At 36.7% G+C, this 26,914-nt stretch overlaps 1 protein-coding gene across 2 annotated transcripts in view; it reads right to left on the minus strand.

Annotated features, from left to right (window-relative positions):
* Positions 1-25,873, minus strand: part of LOC131154126 (uncharacterized) — a 71,835-nt gene extending 45,962 nt beyond the window's left edge. Inside the window, exons 1-3 of one of the 2 annotated variants that reach the window (XM_058106662.1) lie at positions 25,588-25,873; positions 24,686-25,123; positions 21,795-21,872 (exon numbers count right to left, since the gene is read on the minus strand). In XM_058106662.1, the coding sequence (XP_057962645.1) occupies positions 21,795-21,872; positions 24,686-25,013 (406 nt within the window). In that variant the 5' untranslated portion in view covers positions 25,014-25,123; positions 25,588-25,873. Of the gene's footprint in view, positions 1-21,794; positions 21,873-24,685; positions 25,124-25,495 lie in introns of both variants that reach the window. The other variant, XM_058106661.1, reaches the window with a different exon arrangement.
* Positions 25,874-26,914: the final 1,041 nt, after the last annotated feature.

The following is a 26,914-nucleotide window of genomic DNA, read 5'->3' on the forward strand; positions in this document are numbered from 1 at the left end:
TTATATTATCGTTACTGCACCTTATACACCACATACATGTACCTAATGTATTTTTTGTATAATATTTCAGTTCTAAAACTTACATTATTATGTTCATTAATAGCTTCTAAGTTTCACAAAAATTCAATGCCTTACCACAAATTTCCATTATATTTTAAATTGAAAATGTCATTAACATCAAAATTTCCTTACTTTTGATGCCTAGAAATTTGGGCAAGAAAAAAATTCAAGGCCTTGGCCACAAGCTATTGAAAATTTCTTGGGATTGAGAACTAATATAGATATGAGTGGCTTGGCTTTCTTCTTTAGAGCGTTGTGTTATTCAGTTGTCGACTTTTGACTTGGCCAGGTTTTCTTCAGCTGATAATCAACGTTTAAAATGCTCATTGGATTCTTGTGGTTGCCAAGGTTTTTGAACATGTCGATACTTGTACCGGAACTCTTTTTCTCTACTCTATTCCTATTCTTTTCTGCCATTGTTTAGGATTACGATCAGGATTGCAGCAAATTTGGAGAGAGCAATGAGAAAATTGTAGGTGAGAACAGGAATCATTTTGTCAATTGGGAGGTTGTCTTTAGGTGTAAGTCCAAGGGGAGTTCGGATCTTGGTGATTCATTTTCTGAGATTTGGTGTATTGATTTTCTTTAATAGCAAAAGAAGTGTATTCAAATAGAAGAAGAAAAATTACAAACTATGAGTGGCCAAGAGATCCTCAAAAGAAGAAAAACATACAGCCAAAAAAAATGACAAAAACCTAACAAATAGGCAAATAGAAACCTTTTCAAACCCTTCCCATTGTAATTAATTGAACAATCCAATTTTGTTAGCTCACGTTAACCACTTAACCTTTTTCCCCTTACTCTTATCCCCATCCAACCAAACATTTGTCCTCTAGGATCAGATAACCACAAACCCATCTTGTCCATAAGTTGTTGAGCTTCAAGATCCTTAGCATTAATCTGCAGCGAAGGAGACAGGTACACAAAATGTCATCCCTAATCTGATCACTTGCAGGTCTTTACCCATACCATCATCCTCAAAAGTAAAGACACCCTCCAATGAAAGGCATTCAACAAACCAGTGAGCATCCACTAACGAGACCCTAATCCATTGATAAACACTAGGACTTCACTCCAAGAAGAATTTAAAATTGCCATGATCAATCTTCTCCATTCTCAGAATGAAGGACTTGCCTCCGATCACACTGTTTATGGCATCCATCATTATGTTCCAAAATCATTATTACAAAAAATCGCAAAAAGAATTGAGGAAGAGATATGCAAGATTGATAGCCGTATGAGAGAGAAAAAGAGAGACGTGTCATTATGTATGTATTGATTAATGACTCTGAGAACATCACTATTGGTTGTACATGGTTGTGGAATTTTCCCTCAAAAATTAACACTCTACAGCATAAAGTGAACAAAAGCAAATTTGCCATGCAAAATAAGGGATGAAATGCAATTTTTTTTATGAGAAAAAATAAATTAATAAAGAACAATCAAAAGTACAATGAGAGGAGAACAAGATGTCCTCCAAAAGGTAAAAAAAGGAAATAGAATAAAATTACAATAAGCTCCCCCCCCCCCCCCGGGCGGCAAGGATCCCTTAGAAAGTCAGACAGGGACAGTCCCCAAAAAGATACAAAACTAAAAAAAAAAAAAAAAAGCCAAGAACACTACTCCATCCCATAACAAACAAGAAGAGGTTCCACAATTCTTGAAGATTCTCATATTCCTCTCAATCCAAGCAGTCCATAGAACAGCAAACTGCACAACTCCAAAAAACTCTTTCCTTTCTACTCTTACCAAAACCCCAATATCTGACCTATAAGAAGTCACCACAATCCAGGCACCACCCAAACTTCACCAAAACAAGAGAAAAAACAGCACTCGGTGGATGGTTCACCACCTGACAATAAAGAAAAAGGTGTGCAATAGTTTCATTAGACACGCGACACATCATGCAAGTAGGGCTTGGCATGGTTCGATTAACCAAACCATACCCCTCGAACCAGTAACTAAAATGAAGTTACAGTTCACTAGAAAATGCGAACTGAAAACAAACTGTTTCAAACAATTAACTGAAATTCAATTAACTAGTTTAGACCAATATCCAACGGTTAAATAAACCAAATCAAAGTATTGGATCCAATATAAAGTTTGTCACTACCAATTAATATTCTTTATTCTATGATCAATGACATGTAAATTTTAAAACTCAAACATAAATAAGCAGTGATATAAATTTATAAACTTCATATTAGCTTATAACATAATTTTAAAAACATTCCCCCCTGTTTGTACATAAATGAAATTTGTAATCCAAGTTCTAAAAAGGTAACCAATTCAAGTTCTAAATTGTTGAAAAAAATTTTAATTAAATTATAAAAGATTGACTTATAATTAAATAATATATATTTTGAAAAAAAATTAATTAAATTATTAAAGATTGATTTATAATTAAATAATTTTTTTTTAATATAATTATAATATATCGATTTGATTTGGTTAACTTCCATTATCAAATGGGCTGATCAAAACCAAACTGTTAACCAAAAAATTAAAGACTCCAAACTGAAACGGAATTGAAAAATGGTTAAACAATTTTTCAGTTCAGTTTGGTTGAGTTTTTTTATTTTTCTCACCCACACCTAAATGCACATATGAGGTCTTAGAGCCTTACAGGGTCTCCTAACCTATGGCAAATCATGCGCACTAATCCTATTTAAAATCACAATCCAAATGAACGCCAAATCTTTTAGAAACCTTTGTGTTCCAATGATGTGGTTCCAAAGAAAATGATTGCAGTGAGGAGTTTGGGATCAAGGAAAAAAGATTAAGTAGAAAAAAACTTGGAGAATCTCTTTTCCAAACTCTCTCATCAACCCAATTGAAGGGAACAAAATGACCCACAACATTAAGCAAGGTAGTGAGCCACTCAACCTCTTTTTCATTAAGATTCCTAGAAAATATAAATCCCAAGAAAGAGAACTTCCCTCACAAGAAAAGAAAGAGCTGATAGGGCATTACCAAGGGCAAAAAACTTAAAAATACAAGGCACCATCATCTCCAACAAGACCTCAGCCTCCCGACATCCTCCCAAAAACAAACCCATTGCCATTAACCACTCTAAAACAGGTGAAAGGAAAGAACAAATTAGAAACCTAGGAAAAGAACTTCCAGGGGTTTGCAAAAGAAACAATGCCACCTCCTCTAGTGTTGCACCCATCCCAACGAACCCATACTTACTTTTTGTCACCTTGTGCCATAGGGATTTTTTTTTTAATAGACAAAGAAATTATATTAGAGAGGGCAGAATATAGAAGAAGAATCAAACAAAAGGAAGAAACAGGGAGAATAAAATTCTCCCTTTACATCAAAAGTAAATAATTACAAGTTTCAGTCTAAACCAAAACCAAACTAAATGCAAAAGAGCCAACCCGTCCCATTGTACGTCTTCCAAAGAGATGTAGCCAAAAAAATCATTTGCTGACCCACAATGAAGAAAGATAAGTCACTCTACTCCAAAGCAAGTTACTAGATATAGCCACTCTGAAAGTTCTAGCATTCCTTTTCATCCAAACACAACAAATTATAGCCACAATAGAGGATCATCATAAAGCTTTCCTATCCTTTCCTTTACCAAAGCCTCTAAACATAATGGTGCAAAACACCTTCAATGTGGGCGAACAAACCCAATACTCACCAAATATAACAAACAATTGTGAAAAAGTCCCTCCACTCCTTAACCAAAGGACACAAATATCTGGAGACAAGGCTTTACTGGGCCTTCTCTTCTGAAGCAAATCATTGGTATTAATTCTTTCAAGTACCACAGTCCAAATGAAAGCTTTTATTTTCAAGGGAGCTTTGGCCTTCCAATACTCAATGGATACAAAGCAAATTTACCGCAAAATGGTCACAAATCAAATAAGAGAAAAAAGATTTACAAGAGAATTCCCCAGATGTGCCTGAGCTCCAAACCCTTCAGTCACTCCCCAAACGAGTATGAAAAGAATCAAGTAACCTATTTAAGAGGACCAAGTCATTAATCTCTTCGTCATTAAGATTTCTCCCAAAATGGGGAATTCCATGAATGCCTCTCCATGTGGAAGAAGAAAGCGGAAATAGGAATATCATGGATATTTGATAAACGAAAGAGACAAGGGGATTAACCTCTAAGGGGAAACTCCACAACCATTAAGCCCAGTTCCCCATTTAGGTCGTCTAACCACCTCCCAGCTATAAAGGTATCTCTGTGTTCCCCAAAGTCAAACCAAAGAAAGTCATGCATCAACCTCTTAGGAGTTAGGAACCCTAGCAACACTCGTGGACACTCTAAAAAGTTAAATGAAATAAATTGGCAATTCAGCATGTTAGATGAAAGCACTAATAAGCGTAATACAACCCCCCCCCCCCCCAAGAGATAAGTACGCACACTCCACCCCTCCAACATCCTACCTACCTTCCAGACCAGCGGGATCCAAAAAGCCACGAGCTTGCCGCAAACAGGGAGACAAAGTTAGGAAAACCCCAATCTAAAGAAACACAGCCCCATCAAGGCCTTAAACCCCTTGAAATCTCTACTACCCAAATTAATGCCTACCACCCCATTCTTGGACAAGTTGATCTCTAATCCCAAAATCTTTTCGAAAATTTTCAACAAAATAATTACCTTACAGAATTTCACAACATTATCATTGAGAAACAACATATCATCAACATGAAGGTGTGGGATATCCACCTCATTCCTTCCTACCGACCTCTAATCAGCCCAAAACACTGGGAATGCAGGATCATCCTACTTAAAACATCTGCTGCAAGGGTAAACAAAAACAAAGACAAGAAATCCCCTTGCCTAAGTTCCAAAAAACTCTAACCACTCTCCAACAGACCATTAACAATAATTAACAAATTGATTGAGCTCAAGCAACGTCTAATCCACTTCATCCACACTACCCCAAGGCCTTCCCTAATCATCACTTTATCCATTAAAAAATAAATAAATAAATAACCGTGTTATAGATTTCTAGAAACCAAGCTTAAAGACTAACCCCCTCCTCAAATGAGTATCTTTCAATGATTTCTCCTTTATTCTTCTCCTTCCTCTAATATAATTTTAGTCATGGTTCAAGAGCTTGATTTTGGGAGGAATTTATGGATTGGGGTTAACCTTTTATTTTTTGGTCCCTTTTCCTCACCTTTGCCTTATAACCCTTGAAAACACTCCCATTTCTATTTTCTAGGTCTATGAAGGGGGTTTGGCTTCTAGGAATTTCCACATTCACAAGTATCCTTGTGATGAAGAGGTTGAGGAGCTTACTAACCTAGTTGGATTCTTTTTAGTCTTCTTTTAGGATATGGCATCAGTAATCAACTTTGGATAATTCTTATGGGTATTATTGTAAATAGTTATATTCTCATTTAATTCATTCTTCTACACCTTTTCCCTTTGTCATTGCTGATCACATTAAGCAATCTAACGTACATTCCATCTTAAGGTTTTAGCAATTCTTAACAAAGTTAATACTAACAATCTGTTGCAAATTAAGAGAGTGCCTTATCTACTGATTTTTTTTAATTAAAAAAGAAACTATATTAGATAAAAAGAAGGGAAGATACAACAAGTTTGGAAAAGGAGTCCACCAAATAAAAAATAAAAAATTGAAAAATAAAAAATAAAAACACAAAATTACAAAATAAAACTAGACAATATTGACCAAGGAAGCCCCTTTTCAACCCCTTCTTCAAATTCGTTAATTCCCTTTGACCCTTCAACTTTCAACTTATGCCACCATCCATGTGCACTTCATTTCCTCCAATATCAGACAATTTTCAGTCCATTTTGTCCAAAATATTTTGAGCTTCTAACTCCTTCTCAAGAACCTTATCCACGGGTGTAGGCAAAATTCCATCCCTTCGCTGTGAATTGTTAACTAGCCCATCATTATCAAAAATAGAAACTCCCTCCAAACCTTCCAACAGGGATGGACGAACATACGCTATATGTCCTATTTCTTCAAAGTTATCTGAAACATACCCATATTGTTCTTGAATTTCATCCAACAACCTCCCACTGCATTCAAACTCACTAATATCATCACTTCCAAATCTGAAAAGTCCTCTGATTTCTTTCTTTCCTTTTCTTTACTTGCCCCATTACTGCACCCAACCTCCTTCTTAGCATGAGAATCTTCCACTATACTAAGCTCTCCTTTACAATCGCTCCTTAATAGCTTTGCCACTGACTTACCAGACTTCACTCTCTCATCTTCAAAGACCTTCCTCATCTCAGCACCCATACAAGCCGCCTTCCAACAAGCATAAATCATGTTTCCCTCAAATCTGTTATTATTAAGACCAAAACCATCAGTTTTACCCCGCAATTCTGATTTTTCATTCTTTATGATACCGCCTTTTAATCCCTCTTCAAACTTGTTGCACTTTAAATCCCTTGATATTGTTTTGAATCTAATCCACTAATATTCTGAGCTTGCTCCAAAACTTGCTCAATTTGACTCATAACTTGGAAAGCAGTAGACTGAGAATGGATTCTGCTATCAAGGAACAAGGATTCCCCTTCCCAGCACTTGTCTTCTGAGTTGCATGCTTTTTTTTGGTTTCCAGCAAGGAAGTACCTGGATCATTCTTACACAAACCATAAACCAGACTACGACAATGGCCCATCTGCATATAGCCCAAAGGCTGAGCTCCCTTTGACTCCACATTAAAATCCAAATCAGACTTTCCTGAACATTGGGCCTGTTCAAATAAGAGGTGCAATTTGTTCAAAAAAGACAAGCCTCCTTTTTTTAATTATTTGTGCTAAGTCCAAAACAAGAAATACGCCCCCCGGCCCAGTCCTCTTGCAATCTCCTCCCTGAACGCAACCTGAGCTGGATCTGAAAGAAGCATAACTCCCGCCAGAACCCTAGCTTCCCTCACATTCTAGTGAACTAATTCTGGTCGATCTGTGATGGAACCTAACTTTGAAACTCCATGATCCTTCAGCCGCATCACACCTCCACACTGATTCTCTTCCAACCATCAAACCCAGATCTCCAAAAACAACACCTTCATCTTTTTTGCCTCCCAGCACCACCTGACTCCACAACCTGGAGCATGAAGGACCATCTGCAACTACACCACCAGAGTCCTTCCGAAATTCCTTAGCGATCTCGTAAAAATCAGTCAAAAAGTTTCTTCACCCACTTCCCTCTGCACCGCCAGGAATGAACACTACAAATCTCTTTTCTCTCCGCCCCAACCCTACTCCAAAAACTTTCCCATCTTTGTCCACCTAATTGACATACAATATTGCATGATACCCTTACGAATGCTCTGAAAACCCCTTTCCATCTGGCTGAAGACCAACAACCCATCAACGAACCAGAAAGTTGCCTCCTTAGACAACCTAACCCATCTATTTCGAGTAACATTATTTTCGACCACAAGCAAAGAAGAAATCTCCACAATCTAGTCTAACCACAGATAGAAATATTTTCCTTTGATCTGGATTGAACGGTTCAGCATAGCCTACAGCATAAGGCTCCAAAACCCTGTACGCACAAGCAAGAGAGAGAATAGTACCATGAGAGGGAAAGAGAGAAGGGGGAAAAAGAGAGAGAGTGAGACATTTCAGCTACCATGATGTGCTGCAAAAATCCTTAATGTACTGATATTTCTGTGATGCTTTTTGGAAGTGATGAATTGCATTCTCATTTTTTCTTGCATTGATCTGCTAATAGGAGTTTGTGGAAATGGTTGTTTGCCTGTTTTTTAGAACACTATATAACCCACACTCTATAGAGTTTTCTCAAGGATCATCCAAATTGTCCAGTCTTTGGGATGGTTTGCTGCATTTTGGCCGGAGAGAAATGCCTGATATTTAAGGGCAAGGTTTCTCTACATGTTGCACAGAACATTTTGCTTACATCTTTATGGAGTTCATCTAGTTGCTTCAAGGGAGTCTATACTACAAGCTTCCGGCAATATTTGATGGCTTTGTTAGGTTGGAACATTTATTAGTTTTGTACCTTTTTATTTTTTTCATTTTTTATTCTTTTATAAGGATTTGTTTTTTGGATAAACAAAGAAATTTCTTTAAAAAGAGCAGATTGTACAAGGAAAAAAGGAAAAATAAGAGAGAATCTCCCTTTACATCAAAAGAAAATAATTACAAAGCTTCTAGACTAAACCCAAACCAAACTCAATGCAGTCGTTTAATGAATGGCTATAGCTCACGATCAAAGTATACTACCAATCGTCTAAAAGTACAGGTGACATAGCTAATCATGGAGGGTGCAGAACATGGCAGGGATATTGGTAAGCCTCCTCCTGCCTCACCCTGGAACTCTTTAGGTCCACTCTCCTCAACAACCTGTTTTTGCGACAGGCTAAACTGTTCAACTAACACACTTCAATGAGGCGAGCACTGAAGCTATCCTTACGATAGGTTTCTTTAAATAATATACCTGGGCATATTAATACCTCAACGGTAAGAGAGACCGACTATGGGTTATACACTTTTAGGAGGATGGCTAACCCTTTACTTTACCCTAAAGCTACTGTATTAGGTGTAATTTTTTGCAATAGAGCCAGTCCCACTGCATGTCTTCCAAAGAGGTATGGAGAAAGGATCCATTTTCCAATGACAAACAGGAGGATGCTTAGAAATGGAAGAGGCATGCAGCAACCAGAGCCTTTGTGTTCATGTTAAGAAAAATCATTTCCTAAACATAAGGGCTCACAATGACAAGTTAAGAGGAGCATAATCAACTCCTTTCTTAAGGATTGGAGGGGTGATGTGGTGCACTTGCAAGAAACTAAGGTGGAGATGATGGAGCAACTCTTGATCAATGAACTTTGGGGCTGAGAAGCCTATGATTGGATGTCCCTTGGAGTAGTTAGGTAGCTCAAGGGGTATTCTAGTCTTGTGGAAGCCTAGTGTTGTGGCATTGTTGGACCACTCCATAAACTACTTTTGTGTCTCTTGTTTGTTCAAAAGCACGAATGATAACTTTCAATGGATTTTCATAGGAGTGTATGGCCTAGGTGAAGGACCCCCTATGTCTCTTTTTTGGAATGAGCTCTTTGGGATAAGGACTAGATGGGATGCTCCTTGGATTATTGGAGGCGATTTCAATATGATTGTATATCTGCATGAAAGAAGCGGAGTAGCCTTAAAACTAGTAGCATAAGAGAATTCCTCGACTTTATCAATGTGAATGTCCTCATTGATCTCCCTTTCATTGGTGGCAGCTTCACTTGGTCCAACTCCAGGCAGCTGCCTTCCTTTTCAATGATTGATAGGTTCCCAATTTCAATTGAATTGGAAGTTCATTTTCCTCACATGATTAAGAGTATTCTTCCTAGGCACATCTCAGATCATTTCCCCATCTCCCTTGACACGGGCAGAGTTAAATGGGGGCCAACCCCATTCCTCTTTGAAAATATGTGGTTAAGGCATGATGGTTTTGGGGAGTAAGTGAAAACTTAGTGGTCTTATGCTGGTCACAGGGAAAGCTAGTTTTGTGCTTGCCTCAAGGCTAAAAGGAATAAAGAAATGCTTAAAATTTGGAATAAAAACACCTTTGGGAATGTCCAAGGGGAGAAGATTGTTATTCTTAATGGCATCAAAGAGATTGATGAGCAAGAATTAATCCAAGGTCTTAATGATGATCAGAGAGCCAAAAGAGCTATGCTTAAGAAGGAACTGTATGAGGTAGAAATCTGGAGCTCTATGGCTCAAAGAGGAGGACCATAATTTAAAATTCTTTCTCACATTTAAATCGAGAAAGTCACCTAGAGTCCTTTTGAAGAAGCAGAAGTAGTCCAAGCTATTAAAAATTGCAATGTGGATAAAGCATCTAGGCTTATGGTTTCTCCTTGGCTTTCGTTCAGGCTAACTAGAGCCTCCTCAAACATAACTTGTTAAACATGTTCAAGGAATTCAATAGATTAGGAAAATTCATCAATTGCATAAATAACACCTTCGTAACTCTTGTTCTAATGAAAGTTAGGGCTGCTAACATCAAAGATTTTTGCCCCATTAGCTTGGTGGGAAGCATTTATAAAATCATTGCTAGAAGGTTCAACAAAGCAATACCGGAAGTCATTGGTCAGTATCAACATGCTTTTTATGCTGGAAGACAAATTATGGATGCCACCCTATTGTTAATGAAGCGGTGGATGCCTATCTTCAGGAGGGAAAAATGGGAAGAGTGTGCAAACTAGATATCAAGAAAGCATTTGAACATGTCAATTGGAATTTCCTTCTTTATCTCCTCATGAAAATGGGCTTTGGTGAGCTTTGGTGTAGTTGGATTGCTCAATGTATCAAAACCCCAAGCTTCTCAGTGCTTATTAATGGTTGCCCTTCTTATTTCTTTCACTCCGCAAGAACCTTGAGACAAGCGGATCCCTTGTCCCCTTTTTTGTTTATTTTGATCATGGAGGTGCTTAGCCTCATGTTGACGAAAACTACTGAAAGCGGGATTCTTTAGAGATCTCAAGGTGTGCATAAATGGAAGGATTACAAAAGTTTCTCATTTTTTCGCAGATGATACTATCATTTTTTGTTGAAGAAGATCCCCTCCATATCCTCAACCTCCGATGCATTTTGTTAAGGTTTAAGGCTGCCTCTGGCCTAAAAGTGAACCTTGGCAAAAGTGAGCTTATTCCAATTGGGGAGAACACGAGGGGGGCTTTCCTTGCTGGTCTCTTGGGTTGTAAGATGGGATCATGGGAACCTTTCCCATTAATTACCTTGGTCTCCCTCTTGGAGCCAAATTCAAAGATAAAGGAGTCTAGGACCCTATTATTGAAAAGTTTGAAAGGAGATTGGCAAGATGGAAAAGAAATTTCTTATCAAAAGAGGGCAAACTCACTCTTATCAAAAGCACTTTGACAAATCTTCCAACTTACTTCATGTCTCTACTTCCCTTATTAGCCTTACTCACGACGAGATTGGACCGAATACAAAGAAGATTTCTTTAGGGAAGCTAGAGGAGTTGTTTAAAAACCACCTTGTTAGATGGGAAGTGGTCAAACAACCCATTTGTTTAGGAGGTCTAGAGTTGAAATCCCTTCTCACTTTCAATAAATCCCTCCTCAAGAAGTGGTTATGGAGGTTCATGAAGGAAAAAGACCACCTTTGGTGGAATATTATTGTTTCTAAATATGGGCTATAGCACAATGATTGAACACAACACAATAGAAGAGGTCCCTATAAAGTGGGTGTTAGCAAATTCATCAAGAAAGGATTGGATGATTTTTTTTTCAATTTGTGACATTTCAAGTGGGAAATGGGGCCAATGTTTAATTTTTGCATGTGTGGCACGAGACCCATAATCTTAGAGTTGCATTTCATTCCATCTACAACTCGGCTTGTGACAGAATTGCCCTTATCAATCATCATCACCAAATCAATGATCAGGGAATTTTCTAGGACATTCCTTTTACAAGGAATGTTGCAGATTGGGAACTTCACACACTCTATATTCTACAGATTTCTATACAATTTCTATCACCAAAACATCCCCAACAAGCCAAAATGGGCTTTCGACAAAAATGGCATTTTCTCTGTTAAATCTTTTTTATAAGAAGCTCTCACTGTTGGCAACAAATTGCAATAACTCCCCTCGGATTCACATTTGGAGGACAGCAGGCCCTTAAAAGGTTGCCTTTTTTTCTTGGGAGTCCATACATGGAAATATTTTAACCCTCGACGATCTGCAGAAAATTGGTATTTTCTCTTTATAAAAAGGGCAGCCCGGTGCACAAAGCTCCCGCATATGCGGGGTCCGGGGAAGGGGCGGACCACAATGGATCTATAGTACGCAGCCTTACCTTGCATTTTTGCAAGAGGCTGTTTCCACGCCTCGAACCCGTGACATCCAACTCACATGGCGACAACCTTACTGTTTCTCCACTAATCCTAGACAAGGAACGTGTGGAATTTGGCGCTTTCCTTGTCTGAGCAGCAGTGGGTTATGGCAAATTTGGTTAGAGGGAAGATTTGGGCTTGGAAAGGCATCAAAGCCACAAAGGAGAAGCGAAAGGTTTTGAACCTCATCCGTCAAGCGAGCCATCTTTTGGTGGGCTTGGAAAGAGAGAAATAAAGGAGCTTTCAAAGACTCATGTACTCGGCTTCAAACCTGCAAAGCCCAATGTAATACTGCTATCTCCAGGCTGGAGCTTTTAGTGGGAACACTGTTAATGATCATTTTGTAATCCTTGATGTTTGCGGCACTCTATAGGGTGGGTGATGTTTTGTACCATGGGTTGGCATCCCCTTGATGCCTTAAAATAATAATATATTTTCTTTTTATTGATCAAAAAAAAAACACGGCAAAAGATACATCATTCTACTCTAAAGCCACACCTTTGAACATTCTAGCATTCCTCTTCAACCAAAAACACCAAATATCAACCATAACATTGCATCGCCATAAAGCTTTCCTATCATGTCCTTTACCAAAACCTCCAAACAATGGTACAAAACGCCTTCAATGTAGAGGGGCAATCCCAATTCTCACCAAATGTACTCAACAATTTATTCCAAATAGCCATTGTGAAAGGGCAATCAAGAAACAAATAAGCACATGTCTCGGCACTCCTCAAAAAAGGACACAAATGTCCGGTGACAACGCTTTATTAGGTCATATTATTTTATGTGGATGTCTATCTCTTTTCCACTAATAACAAATTTTCTTTAAAAAAAAAAAACTAGGTGGCAAAGGATCTAGAATGCAGAGGTCCATGCTCTTTGAAAATTAACTACTAGAAGCCCTTCCAAATAATTACAATTTGATGCCCAAAAGGTCATCATATTAGCCAGCAAAAAAATCAGACTAACTATTGATTCTTCCCCCATCTCCATAATAAAAATAAAATCTTTTCAAGCGCACTCTATTGCATCTCAAACAGAGTTCAGCATGGCCCAAGACATTCTAAATTCACTCAAAACTCTTACCAATGAATGCAAGTAAGAATAGTGTACCAAGTGGTAGTTATGGACTCACATTTGTACTTTTAAACTAACACAATCTGGAATGGTCCACTTCCACAAAACCAAACTTCCAAAAAATAAAAATCAACAATATGATTATGTTTAGAACTAATATCTAAACTCCAAGGCAGCAACGGCATTTAGTATGGGGTTATGACCCCACAATTCGGATCAATGTGATCTCCCTGTTCAGTTGTGCCTCATGACCCTATATGGTCGAAATCCCAAATCAAACCAACTAATAGATCCATTCAACTGTGCATCTCATCATTGAGGATTAAATTAAGTTACCCCAAGACAGTAATTGGGGAAAATTTTGTGCCTAAGTTGTTTCCCCTTGGCACTTCCAACAAAAGAAAAAGGGATAAAAGAAGGAATTGTATTAAGGTAAAAAAATTCAATACTTGACATCAAGGAATCCTAACAAAAAATTAAAGAGAACAATTAAACTACTAATGTAGAAACCCTCCAAATCTCATTGCATATCACCAAGCCACACTCCCATAAACAATCCAAGGGAAAAGCATTAGAGTGTTGCCACCTCCTAATGTAGAAATGCCCTCCCATCTCATTGAATATCAACAAGCTTGACTCCTCTAAACAATCCAAATGAAGAGCATCAAAGTGATGCCTAAAAAATTCCCACTCCAAACTAGATTATAAGACATTATCCACCCACTAAAGATCCGAGAGTGTCGCTCCCCCCAAATACACAACCGATGCACGATGGGAAAGGGAGAATAGAAGATAATAATGAGAAAATGGGAGAAGATATAATCAAAAGAGAAGAGAGGAGGAGAATAAAGGGAGAAAGCAAAGAAGAAGAGAAAGAAGTATAAGAATGAGACACAGATGACATAAGAAAGAGGTGGAGTGAGAGACATCTATACATAGATTGAGAGCTTTAAATGTAGAGAAAGGCAAAGAACAAAGAAAGAAGATAGGGAAATGGACGAAGTAACAAAGGAATGAGAGAGAAGAGAAAGGAGAAGAAGGAATCATGAGAAAGACAAAGAGAGAATCTATCCTAAGAGAGAGAGCTGAAATAGAAATAAAAAAGTTAGGCAAATCAATTAATCATCCAAATATTCCATTTCTTACCTCCATAAGACTATATTTATAAAGAGAGCTAAAATAGAAATAAAGGAGTAGGGCAGATTCAATTAATTATCCAAAATTCCATTTTCTTGCATCCATAAGACTATATTGATAGAAAAAAAATATATAAAATATAAAATAATAAAAATTATAAAGCAATCCTAACTGAATTAAAAAAATTAGGGTGAAAGACAATTACCTCCCCTGAGGTTAGACCTGAGGTTTCAAAATCTCAGGGACCTCCCCTGAGGTTTGCCAAAAAGACACAAACTACCCCTCGTATTTTGCAAAAAGACATGTCTTTAGAGGGGAGGCTTGTATCTTTTTGACAAACCTCATGGGAGGTCCCTATCTTTTTAACAAACCTCAAGGGAGGCGAGTGTCTTTTGCCAAAAAATATATAATTATAAGATAACCAAAAAATAACCAAATATCAAAATAAAACCCCAAAAATACAAAAATATCTAAAGCCTTAAATTAACTAAAATTCCTAAACAATAAACCAAGCCTTAAGTCCCACTAGGTGAGGTTAATTACATGAATCCATTTTTGCCGATTTACACAATCATGGGCAATTTCTTCCGATAATTTTAGGGCTATTAAATCCTTACTATCTCATTCCAAGTTATTTTAGGTTTATCTCTACCCCTTCAATTGCCCCAAACACAAACTAGCTCATTCCCCCTCACTGATGCACCATTTGGCCTACATTGTAGATGCCCAAGCTACTTCTACAAGAGCTACACCTAACTTACCTCAAATATGTTCGTTCCTTAACTTATCTTTTAACATTACAACACTTGTCCATCTTAGCATTCTCATTTCAGAGACTTTTACTCTTTGAATATGTTGTTTCTTAGTTGCACAACATTCTAATCCATATAGCATAGCCGGTCTTACAATCATCCGATAAAATTTTCCTTTTAATTTTAAGGGTATTCTACAATCACATAGCAAGCCTAAAGAACTTCTCCATTTTACCCAACCTACTTTAACTCTATGTATTACATCTTCTTCAATTTCTCCTTCAGCTTGCATGATAGATTCAAGATAGTGAAATCTGCTAGTACTATTAATTTATTGGCCACCAATTTTAATTATTTCTCTAATAATCAACCTACTGTGACTTATATTACATTTCATATGTTATGTCTTCTGTCTACTTATCCTAAAACCTCTAGATCTAAAGCTTCTCTCCATGATTCTATCTTAGATTATCAAGACAATATCATCTACAAACAACACACACCATGGAAACTCATTTTGGATACTCCTAGTAAGTTCATCCACCACTGGTGGTAAAATATAAGGGCTCAAAGCAAATCCTTGAAGTACACCTATTATGATTGGAAATTAACAAAAATTCCTAACATAGCAAATTTTCTAAACAAAGACAAATCCAAAATTTCAAAATCTTAGAATAGAATACTAGAATATGGTCGCTTATGGATAATTTTTATGCAATAATGTTCTACTCAAAAATTTTAGAAATAAGGATTTGTCTTTGTTTGAGAAATTTGATATTCATAGAGGGTCACCTATGGATAAATTCTAGGCCATCGTATTCTATTCAAGCATTTAGAAATTAGGGATTTGCCTTTGTTAGGGAATTTTGATATTTAAGGAATTTCAATTTATCTAGGGTTACTTTGGATATTTAGTTCTTTCAGATCTTATTTTGGTATTTAATTAGTTCAGTGTTAGTTATAATTTTCTATTTGTTTGGGTTGTTTTGTAGTGTTGATTTTTTGTACAATTCGGATTTGTTATTTGCCTGTATGCATAAGATTATGGATGTAAGGAATGGAATTTTGAAAGATTAATTGTATTTGCCCCACTAACTTTTATCTCTACATCAAAGCTGACTCTCTTATCTCTCTCTCACTTGTCTTCTTCTTACTTCTTCCTCCCTTTCTTTGCTCTCTCTCTGTTCTATCTTACCTTCTTGTCCTACATCAGTTCGTGATAGGGCAAATCCCAATCCTTCTCCATCAGAAATGCAATCATCTTCATCCAAACCATTCAATAGCTGCCTTCTGCAACATCTAGCCAACAGACTCCCACATATAGAGCCCCTTCAATCCAAAGCTAGAGGCCCTTCAACCTGAAGTTCAATTCCACAAAAGAAGAAAAAAGGTGTAAGTCATTGTTGCTGAACTTGCTGTGACAGGGGAAGACAGAATAACTGAAGTAGGGAAGGGAAAAAAAAAGCATTGCTGCCAGTTTTTAAGGAGAAGGTTACAGCAAGAAAAAAAAAAGGGGGGTGGGGGTTTAGGGGAAGAGAAAAATCGGGTTCAGTTGTTTAGAAATTTGTTGCATGAAAGAAGTTTCTTTGTCAGAACTTTGCCAGGAATTTCTTGGGACCCTGCCTGAATTTTGTTTCATCATTGGAACCTCATCAATCTCCTATCATCCCAGCCCTAATCTTCTCCTTCAATTTCAGGTCTATTTGTCAGAGAGAGCTGGTTTATGCATGAGAGAGACTACCAATAGTTTCTGACTCATGAAGCCTCAAACAACTTACAATTGCAGCTCCTCAAGTTCCCAGCCACTTTATTCTCTAAACAGACTCAGTTACCATATCCAATTAACCTAAATTGGTAATGCCCAATACCCATACCCAACCCACCTGTTTACCCATATGCAGTAGCCCAGCCTGGAAATTTTGACCAGAGCACAATTTTGATGGTTTTGATGGCTATTCAAATGCAATACACAGCAGCCAGTTCCTTAGTAGGCATGCATAGGTACCCCTCTGGTTTTGATGGTTATGCAAAACCTTACTATTTCTTTGATAGGTTAGTTAGCTTGTGTCTTAGCGAGCTCTTCTGCCAGTGCATCCACTTTGATAAATCTAGATTTGTTGGATTGGCTAAAGAATATTAGCAAAAAAGACGTGAAGGGGTATTTTAGACCACCACCTATTATCACCTGGGCTAAAATAAAAACAACTTTTGATAGAGAAGCACATTCCCCCTTGTTATCAGAGAGTTAAAAGACCAACTATACCATTAAACAATTGTCTTCTAGTGTGTCGAAACATTTTGCTAAATTTAATAATCTCATGTTTAGGTGTGATATAGATGAGAACACAAGAACATTACCTCTCATATTGAGTTTCATCAACCTAGAGCAAGTTCTGAGTGGTAAAAAGTACCCTTGATCTTGTCCAAAATATTCAGGAGAGGAGTCAATTTATCAAATATAAGAGCACCATTGTTTAGGTTCTCACATGAATTATTGCATAATCAAGTACCACAATTACATTAATAATTTGCATGCTGTTAGTGCACAACTTCCTGACTCTTCGAGGGACACAAGTCATGAGTCTTCTTGTTAGGATGAGTTCTTAGACTTGTCTTTAGCAACCCTATACACAGTGAATGCTCATTCTAGGCACCTGGGCATGTTCCCAAACTTAGTTGTTGAGATTTGCAATGAAATACTTAGTTGTTGAGACTTGCAATGAAATTCAAGACACCTTGTCAACTACAAAGATGCATGTCAATGACTCAATGTTTGAAATACAATTACTCGCTCCCCAGTGAACAAACCTTAATTGCTTGCCCTAGAATTTTTGAATTCCTTGATTATTGAACCTGATGGTAAGAATCTCCTTAAGACGACTTCTTCTCCATCCCTCTAATTGTTCTTTAGCCAAATCCAGTGAAACTTTTCCTGTCATTCTTGAATATGGACCAACTGCATATTTACTTGATTTGCAACTAAATTTGCACATTGAATTAATTTTTTTTTTTATGACTTGTCATTTTTATATTAATTTCTTTTTTTATGACTTGTTATTTTATCTTGGAGCCTTCTATGCTTGTCAATGACTTCGCTAAATCAACTAGTACTTCTCTACTTCACACTCTTATGCTATTATCATTAGTGTTCTCAGTTGTCACAACAGAACCCCAATATGGACGATTTGAAGGTTTCTAGTAAAGAATTGTCAGTTTAATGACCCATTTGCTACCTTCCTATGGTGATTGAGGATGCAATACAATTCATACCATTTCTTCCTTTTGCTGCTTGGTTAATATTCTTTCAAGTTATGGCTACTATGCCATTTCAAAACTCAAGGTTGAGTAATTTTAAACCAGGGTAGTTTGATGGGAGTACTGCCGACATATAATTCTAGGTGATCCTACTCATAGATATAGAAATTAGGATTTGTCTGTGTTTGAGAAATTTGAGTATTTTAGTTAATTTAGGTCTGTATCGAATATTTTAGTTATTTGGGGTTTTATTTTGATATGTAACTACTTTGGGGTTATTGATAATATGTATACTAATAACTTGGTGTAAATGGATCGCATAAGGATCCATAAACAAACTACACATGCTCTTTTCTCATATAGTCCCCTGGATCACCGTTGATTTCTAGTGTATAAACATATCCGCATATATTCCAATATTTATTTGAGACTAATTTCCAAACTCATGTAGATAAAACTTGCACTTTATGTAGATAAAACTTGCACTTTATTATCAGCAAAGAGAAATTTCATTAAAAAGGCACCAAGTGGGTGTCACCCATGTACAAACAAGAAAAGAAAGAGAAAACAAAAAGATAGGTCAGCAGTGTCTGTGTATCCAAGAGATCAAAAATGAAATGAGTGTCCAGAATGTGCTGCTCACTGGACCAGCTTGAAAGAGTAAAAAAGCCATCTATCCTCAACGATTGTGAGAGGAGTAAATGCTCCTTCAAAGGCTCGAGCATTTCTCTGTCCGCGTAACCCAGAAAATAGTAAGAGAAGTCAAAGACAAGGATCTTTTCCTTTCTCTATTAGTAGAGATACCCTTCCAAGACCAGAATTCCTTTCCCACAGATTCAACAATGACCCAGAGCTGTCCCGAAAAAGCAGTGGCCAGATCCCAAAAAATTGTGGTTCAGGGGCAGCAGAACAGCAAGAGCCCCATAGCTTCAGCATCTTCTTTGCAAAGTATGCATCTAGTGACTAAGGTGAAAAACCCCTCCTCTGAAAGCTATTGAGTGAGAATCCTCCCCAAAGTTACCTCCCAAGCGAGGAAAACAAGAAAACAAAAACAAAAAAACAAAAAAAACATCAACAACAACTTTGGTTGGCCGACAAGTTTTCCAAATGGCTTTTCCAGGGAAATCAGATCTAACCTCAAAAGGTGGTTCAAGTTGTTACTAGAAGGTTATGACTGTGAAGTAGCCATTTTTTATTGACCTTCTATAGAGGCACGACCAGATAGGTCTAATTGGGCATTTCTATAAAGGCAGCCATGAAAAACAGCAAAAGATTCCACCTTCCAATCATGGGCATTTCTAAAAGGGGATAATCCGAGCTGCCCCATTAACAGAGTGATTCACTTACATACTCACCAAAGCATCTTTGCTGCAAGCAAGATTTAAAATTGCCAGAAATTGGGAACTCAAAGGAGATGAACTGCACCAACTTTCATGCCAAAAGAAAGTGTTGTTCCCATTCCAACACTTCTTCTTACTATGTTTACAACTTCTACATGCAGTTCTAGGCTTCTGTTATTACAGAGCCAGCAGTCCAAGATTCCCACAGCATGGCAGTATGCCAACCAAAATTAATCATGGAGAACCAGGAATAATCACTGTGTTTGGTCACCCCAGAGGAGAAACACCATGTGAGCTAGGATCACCACAATCCATTTGAATCACCAAAGTACTGAAGGCCACCCAAAAGAATCATCCACTAGGTAATGAAAATTCCAAAATAATATCATGAAAATCTGGAAAAAAAAAAAACTGTTCACCATCATATTCAATAATGAAATACAAACACACATTTGTGTAGCTATAATTTTACCCCCAAAAAATATCCTAAAATTATTCAAAATCCACAACCTTATGAGTCTGAACCTTATCCCCATGCAAGTGTGTGTGTGTGTGTGTGTGTGTGTGTTTTGGGCGGCCGGGGGAGGGGGGGGGGGGAGCTGCACTCACACTCTCCAAAATCTGGAAAATAATGCAGCACAGGATAACGTGATACAATTGTTTTAAGGCAAAAGAAAGTTTATTAAGAAAGAGAGGAAAGAAAACACAATCTAAAGAAGGTCAAGAAGTTTTCAAACTGAAGTAAGAGAAAATATTAAGGGGGAAAAAAGGCCCTTCTAAAACATCTCCCATCGTAATTTTATAAACACTTTAAATTAGTTTTTTTCTCTTTGAACTTTTTCCACCTTAGTCTTACTACCATCCTACCAAACAACCACATGCCCATGTTAACCATGACATATTGATGAGCAAGATCCTTAAAACTAACCTCACTCCATGGGAGGACAGGACTGAGATCCCATTATCCCTTTATTATTAATTCAATTTGAGCCTGAACCTGCCTAAGGTTGAATTCACTTTTATTCTTTCTTTTTCCTCCCCTATATTCTAAAAAAAGGAAGAGTATTCTTAAAAGAAGGAAGAAATGGGGGGAGAGAGAGATTAGTTACTGATATTTGATTGTAGTTTTAATTTTCTTCACTCCTTCCCATGTCAATAAATAGAATGAAAAAGGGAATGTCAACACATCGGAGGAAAGCAATTGATCTCAATCAATAGACCTGCCAAAATATCATCCCCAATAGCCAATAAGACACAAATCCTGCTTGTGCTCCCAAGCCTGATCAGTACTACCTTTTCTAGTAATTCCTTTATATTCAAATATAGGAATCCCTTCCATCAACAGAAGGAGTCGCTCACAAATGGGGAACATCTTCAATGCCATCTAAGGAATAATTGAAAAATATTCCATCATAATCCATGTTTGTTGCAATAATTGAAACATCAAGTATGGCTAATCTCAGATGCACTCCTCCAGCACATTTTTTTCTGAAGTCTGAGTTTGGTCACATTCCACATGTCCACATCTCTAAGAATAAATTCAATCTACAAATGAATTTCCCGTAATTGCCGTGATTCACAATATTCTCCAAAATCATCCCTCAATTTAGAGCCTTAATTCTCAGACTGAAAGGATTCTAAACAACCAATTTCTTTTTAAAAACAGGCCATAATAGTTACCAGAAATAGCTAATATCCTAGAGAATCACAAATCTGCATGAGCATTCCAAAAAATGGCATTAAACAGCAATCTGAAGTTCTGATTCAGTATTTTCCATATGACAATAAATGTAGAGCACAAAGCAAACTAAGGGGGAAAAAAAGGAAAAAAAAATAGTGGAGCATTAGTATTTCTTTTCAGTCATCATCAATCTATTTCACCAAAGAAATCTCTTTGTAATTTTAGAAACATCTCAGCACGATCTCTTAAACATAAAAGTGCAATCACACATTTTTTGTGTTACATAAATCTATATAAGCATACCCCTAGTGTAACACATTTTAGAGCTTGTGTCATATCACAATCCCATTCTAATTTGGAATTTTCTGTATTCTAGGTGACATTCCAGCAAGGCACCAAGCATCCATCAACACTAAATTATTTGAAACCGGTTTATAGAGACCGCGCATCAATAGCATGAACTACATAACCAATTTCAGGATATGCATATCACACTTGTTACGCACAATCTGCAATCCAAAAACATTCTGGAATGAGGGGAAGGAGGCAGAGATAAAAATCAAAACCATCAAGAAGAAAGCTTTCAACATTTTAAAGAATCTACACTTAACATGCAATAAGATAATGACAAGATACAATGGATGAAAAAAGGGGCTTACATGTCTTAGAGGCTCCAGAGGATACAATCTGATTTGAAACTATACACGGAGCTGAGTAGTCCATGAAAACATGTTCACCTGAAAAGTTAACAAAAGAATAATAAATTTTTAAAACATTTTATACACTTAAGTTCTCACCTAATTTGTGTTCAGCTAACAACTTATACAACCAAAATAAGACCTGAAGTGCTCTTTAATTTTACTACAGGGACTGAAAGGATTCTAAATTCAAAGCGCACTCATAAAAGACTGTTCAAGAAAAAGTCTACAAACGAGACAAATGCACCAAACAAGTTATAAATCTGAACTAACCTATTAGTAGTTTTCCATGCAAAAGTGTATCAAATGACAACTAGATCAAAATACAATTAAATTGCAGGGATAGTTTGGAACCACATATCGAAAAGTACTTTTCTGGAAAAAGTACTTATCTAAAAAAAAGTCTGGGATTACTTCTAAGTACTTTTTCAGACAGGTACTTTTTCAGAGAAATATTTTTACAGAAAATACTTATCTTCCTTAAAAAAAAGTAGTTTGAAAAAGTACTTTTTGAAATAAGTAATTATTTAAATGTAAACCAAACACTGCTTATTGACTAGGAGATAGTTCCTCACACAACTGACTTGAAAGCCCATCATCTAACTTCAACAAATATTACCGGAAAGCAGGACTGCAGGATATACATCAAAGCGTACAATGCAATTTGCACACAATGATACAAGAAACAATCTTGACAAGGTTTATGTAATTTGAAAATACGACGTATGGCACTTTTTGTTAGATGTTAGCAGGAAGATTTTGCTTTGTTGCCTTAAATAGATTCTGCAAACATAAATAGTTTTCAAACAACTGACAGCAGTGGCCAACAAAGAGAAATACTTGTAAGGAACAGTTTCTCCACGTAAGATTTAGAACCAATTACAAGTTGTTATATTAATATTTAGACTCACAAGTGATGTGTCCCCCACAATATTGGGACCCATACCACCATACCTAACTTGTATGAGTATAAACGCTAATGCGGTATCTTGTGATTGGTGAGTTTCAAATCTTACATGGAGGAACCATTCCTTACAAGTCTTTCTCGGCCAACAAAAGGGTAGCCCATCTCACAAGCGGCACTAATAGAATGCATTTTTAAACCAAATATTTTGTTTTTTCTTCCCACAATTTTATCGATGGAGGATATAGGCATGTAGCTACAATTCTGTGCGTGAGGACTATTTCCCTTTGTCTCACCGTTAATTAAAGTTAGTAATTCCATATAGCATATTGTAAACTAAAAATCAAAGGTTACATTAGTTGCAAAATATTGTTCGTTGAAATTAGAGGCCAGTGTTTTTTTTCCGGTGAAACTACAGCCAGTTCTGTTTTCATTGCAACATGTTTTAAAAGCAGTTTGTCAATCGAAAACTGGACAACCACTAAAGTATCTCACACTAGCAAGTAATACATCACCATGTAGCAACCGCAGTGCCATTTAGCCACCACATACAAGTCCCATGCTTCCCTCAAGGAATTTCACATACTAAATAAATTAATCAGAAAACTGTCATCTCATTGAACAAAGAATCTTTTCACCCCAATTGGTTTGACTGACTGTAATTTATCAATGTCCTAAATTTGTTTACCTCAAAATGGAGGAGATTAAATGGGAGTGCCACCCACTCACCATTTATTCCGTGCACTTGTATCCATGACAAGCAACAAAACCAAAATTTCTCATAATTGAACACCCAAAATGTATTTATCAACGATAACAGCTTATAGTTTTCAAGAATCCATCTGATGCATCTGGTTGCTTAGGAACTGTAGGAAAAGGAAAGACAGGAAAAGCTTGAAAGACAGAATATTCATTATCAAAATCTGGAAAACCTCAATCCAACACAAGCTATTGAGCCAAAAACGACTTGAATTATTTGACATTATCTTCCCATTTTCTGGGGAAAAAAAAGCAGGCCTAGACATAAACCTAATATACTTTATTTTGCCTCATCCACCCAAGGTTGCTCTCATGTTGTTGAGTGGATGCAGCACATAATAGTGTGAGGATAGCAGTTCCCAGAATAAATTAAAATAGCACACGACTCAGAATCATATTCTAACTTTGCTTCATTTTTTTTTTTGCGAAAGCTGCACTAAAGATACGAGTATCATGTAAAATGTAGCAATTATTCAAAAAAAAAAAAAAAAACTCCCTTTAGGCAACCCCAAAACAAACATTGGTTCATATGAGAATGTCTATCCATTTTTTGGATACCAAAGCACTGTAGAACATATAATCCAAATCCTATGTCTTATAAGCTTCCTCAATTTTTTTAAATAATAATAAGTTTATTAAAAAGAAAACATAATTACAATGAAGCATCCTCAAATTTCTCATCAGTCAAATAGGCATGCAAGAGTAGGCTAAATGATGAGTTAGAAAAAAAAAAAAAAAAATCCACCAGCTAAAACAAATGAGCCAGGCTTGACCTTCAATTAGAAGTTCACAAGCTAGACAGGCAGAGCTCAAGCTACATCATAGTCAGTTCACGAAGCTCGCAAGTTGGATCATTTAACTAGATCACTGGTTGGCAATGGCAAGTTGGATCCTTTAATTAGCTCGTTGTCAGGTTGTTTGTAAGATCAACAAATAAGGATGTTTAATAGGCTAACTCATTAATTCGTGTACTTGTTTGCAAATAGGCTCAAAATTTGACTCATTTATGGCCTCATTAAGTGGCTCATTTATAAGACTCATTTAAAATTTATGTCAATTCACATATGGTTTTTTAAAAAGTATTTTCTGTCAAGTCCTCACTAATGCACTTATCAGTTCATCTTTTTTTTTTTTTTCATGACATAATGTACTGAGACACAAATCACAACTAGAAACGGTCATTGCAAACCTCTTCGTTGCTTTGATCCAGGTAACAGCTTCTGCGTGGCAAACCATTGAGTATCCAACTTCTCGATCCCTTTCATCTCAAACGCAAGCCTTTCAATCAGAAACGAACATAAGGCATTATCTGCACCCTCCCCATGGGAAGTCAGGTCCGGGATAGCAATCTCAATAGTTACATTAACAGAATCACCAGGTCTATACGCATCTTTATCCGTTTGTAATTTCAACGATGGCACAAGCTCATTTTTTGGACCAATAAGGACCTTGTTTGAACCCCCAGCTCCAAAGAATGAGAATCCTCGGGACATACTTGCCAACTGCGGTGATGGCATCGCCTCAGTACAGGATACTACTATTGCTACTTTTCTGCGTTTAGTGATTTGTGAAGCGATTGGTCGCGAAGGAGGGCATCCTCTGTCTCATCAAATGAAATGAAGACAAACTGCGAATGGAGAAAAAAATAAAAGGAAAAACATTATACTACATTACAACATTAAGGTATTAGATTCTATATCCACTGCAATATGAGTTCCACGTTATCACCGAAACTCAAAGATATAGGGTTTTGATTTAACTCAAACCGCCAATAGACGCAAAAATCAAAATAGAATGGATTGAAAATGAACACAATCAGGGATCTAGCCACTCCAAAGAGTTCAAATGCGCCAAAAAATAAACAAATGCCTATGAAAATTCGACGCTGCATCTTTCTTCGAGAAAATTGCAGAGAAAAGGCAGTGTATGTAGGAGTTTGCAGTGTATGGATCTACTCAGAGATCCACCATTTGCGACTTGAGCTTAACAATGGATTTACCTTAGATTAGAGGCAAAAGATTATCTTATCTATCATCTAACCAGTTGGATCGAATTCCATCAAATAATCACAAGGAGACTGCTGAAAATTACCGAGCAGATAATCTATTGCCCCGCCCGTCGATCCGCCCAGATCAAGGATTATCAGAGACCGTCGGTGAACCCAACCAAACCCAGCTGATCTCCATTTCCACGTTGCCGGAGATGCTGAACGCTTCGAAAAAAGTGGAAAGCGGAGAGAGAGTGTGACACAATTGATGTGTCACAAATTGAGTTTTTTACAAAAATATTAATTTTTTTAATTAAAACCACAATTCTACGGTGCTGATGAACTATTTAAGAAATGTATTAAAGCAAAATAGTCTACTAGAAAATTGATAACCTCCCCAAACCTCCAAAAGTCAATTTATATAATTTTTATTTTTTTTTTTATTACATAGAAACTTCAGCCACCAACAAGTCCTTCGGATCCCCTAGTGCGGCACCAAACCTACAAATCAGACTTTTCAAAATCAACTTTTGAAAGTCAGTTTATGATGGAAAAACCAATTTAGTATAAATCAACTTTTCAAAAATCATGCAATTGTTACAAACATCTTTATACAAAATTTACTTAGACTTCATGACATTTTGAAAGTCGGTTCAACATTACCTCATCGACTTTTCAAAAGTTAAGTTCCCTTTAAATGTATATTTTTTATATATATAGAATTCCATACAAAATTTATGTAACTCGTACTCTACCCAATAGTTGGTTTGTGTTTAGCATAGATTTTTTTGTACCATGAACCTTCATGCAAGACTTATGTAACCAAAAGTTGGTTTTCTCTTCACTGACTTTCAAAAGTTGTTTTCGATTCGTATGGACAAACATGAATCTTTGTATGAGAATTTTACATAACCCTTTATTGACTTTTCAAAAGTTGGTCTGTTAACAAATTTCATCTCTTCCCTCCCCCCTTCATGTCATTTGTATAATGAGCTGAGTTTCAAAAGCCAATTTCTAATGATTTATTTGATATCACTATTAAAAATTACAAAAATAAAAACCAAAACCTTTTACTATAAACATAAATTAAAAATAAAAAATCAGCAGCAGCAACATGTTTACTTGATATTTGTAAAACTAAAGCAAATTAAAAACTTGATTAAAAAATGTTCATTTTCGTCCTTAAATCAAATGATATCATAAAAACATGATTAAAATAAGAAAATCAAAATTCACAAATTTAAACGAAACAGATCATCAAATTATTATTAAAATCAAAATTCTTGTCAAAACTTTACCATGCCTTAGTCTTCCTGACCCAGAAGCCTTTATGATGCTTATGTCCTTTTGCTTGCCAATCGTTTAAATTTTCCTTGTTTTAAGAGTGATCTGGGCAACGTGGTATCAGAGCCAGTTTTATTCATTGATCTT

Source organism: Malania oleifera, chromosome 4 (assembly GCF_029873635.1).
Source record: "Malania oleifera isolate guangnan ecotype guangnan chromosome 4, ASM2987363v1, whole genome shotgun sequence".
Taxonomy (NCBI): domain Eukaryota; kingdom Viridiplantae; phylum Streptophyta; class Magnoliopsida; order Santalales; family Ximeniaceae; genus Malania; species Malania oleifera.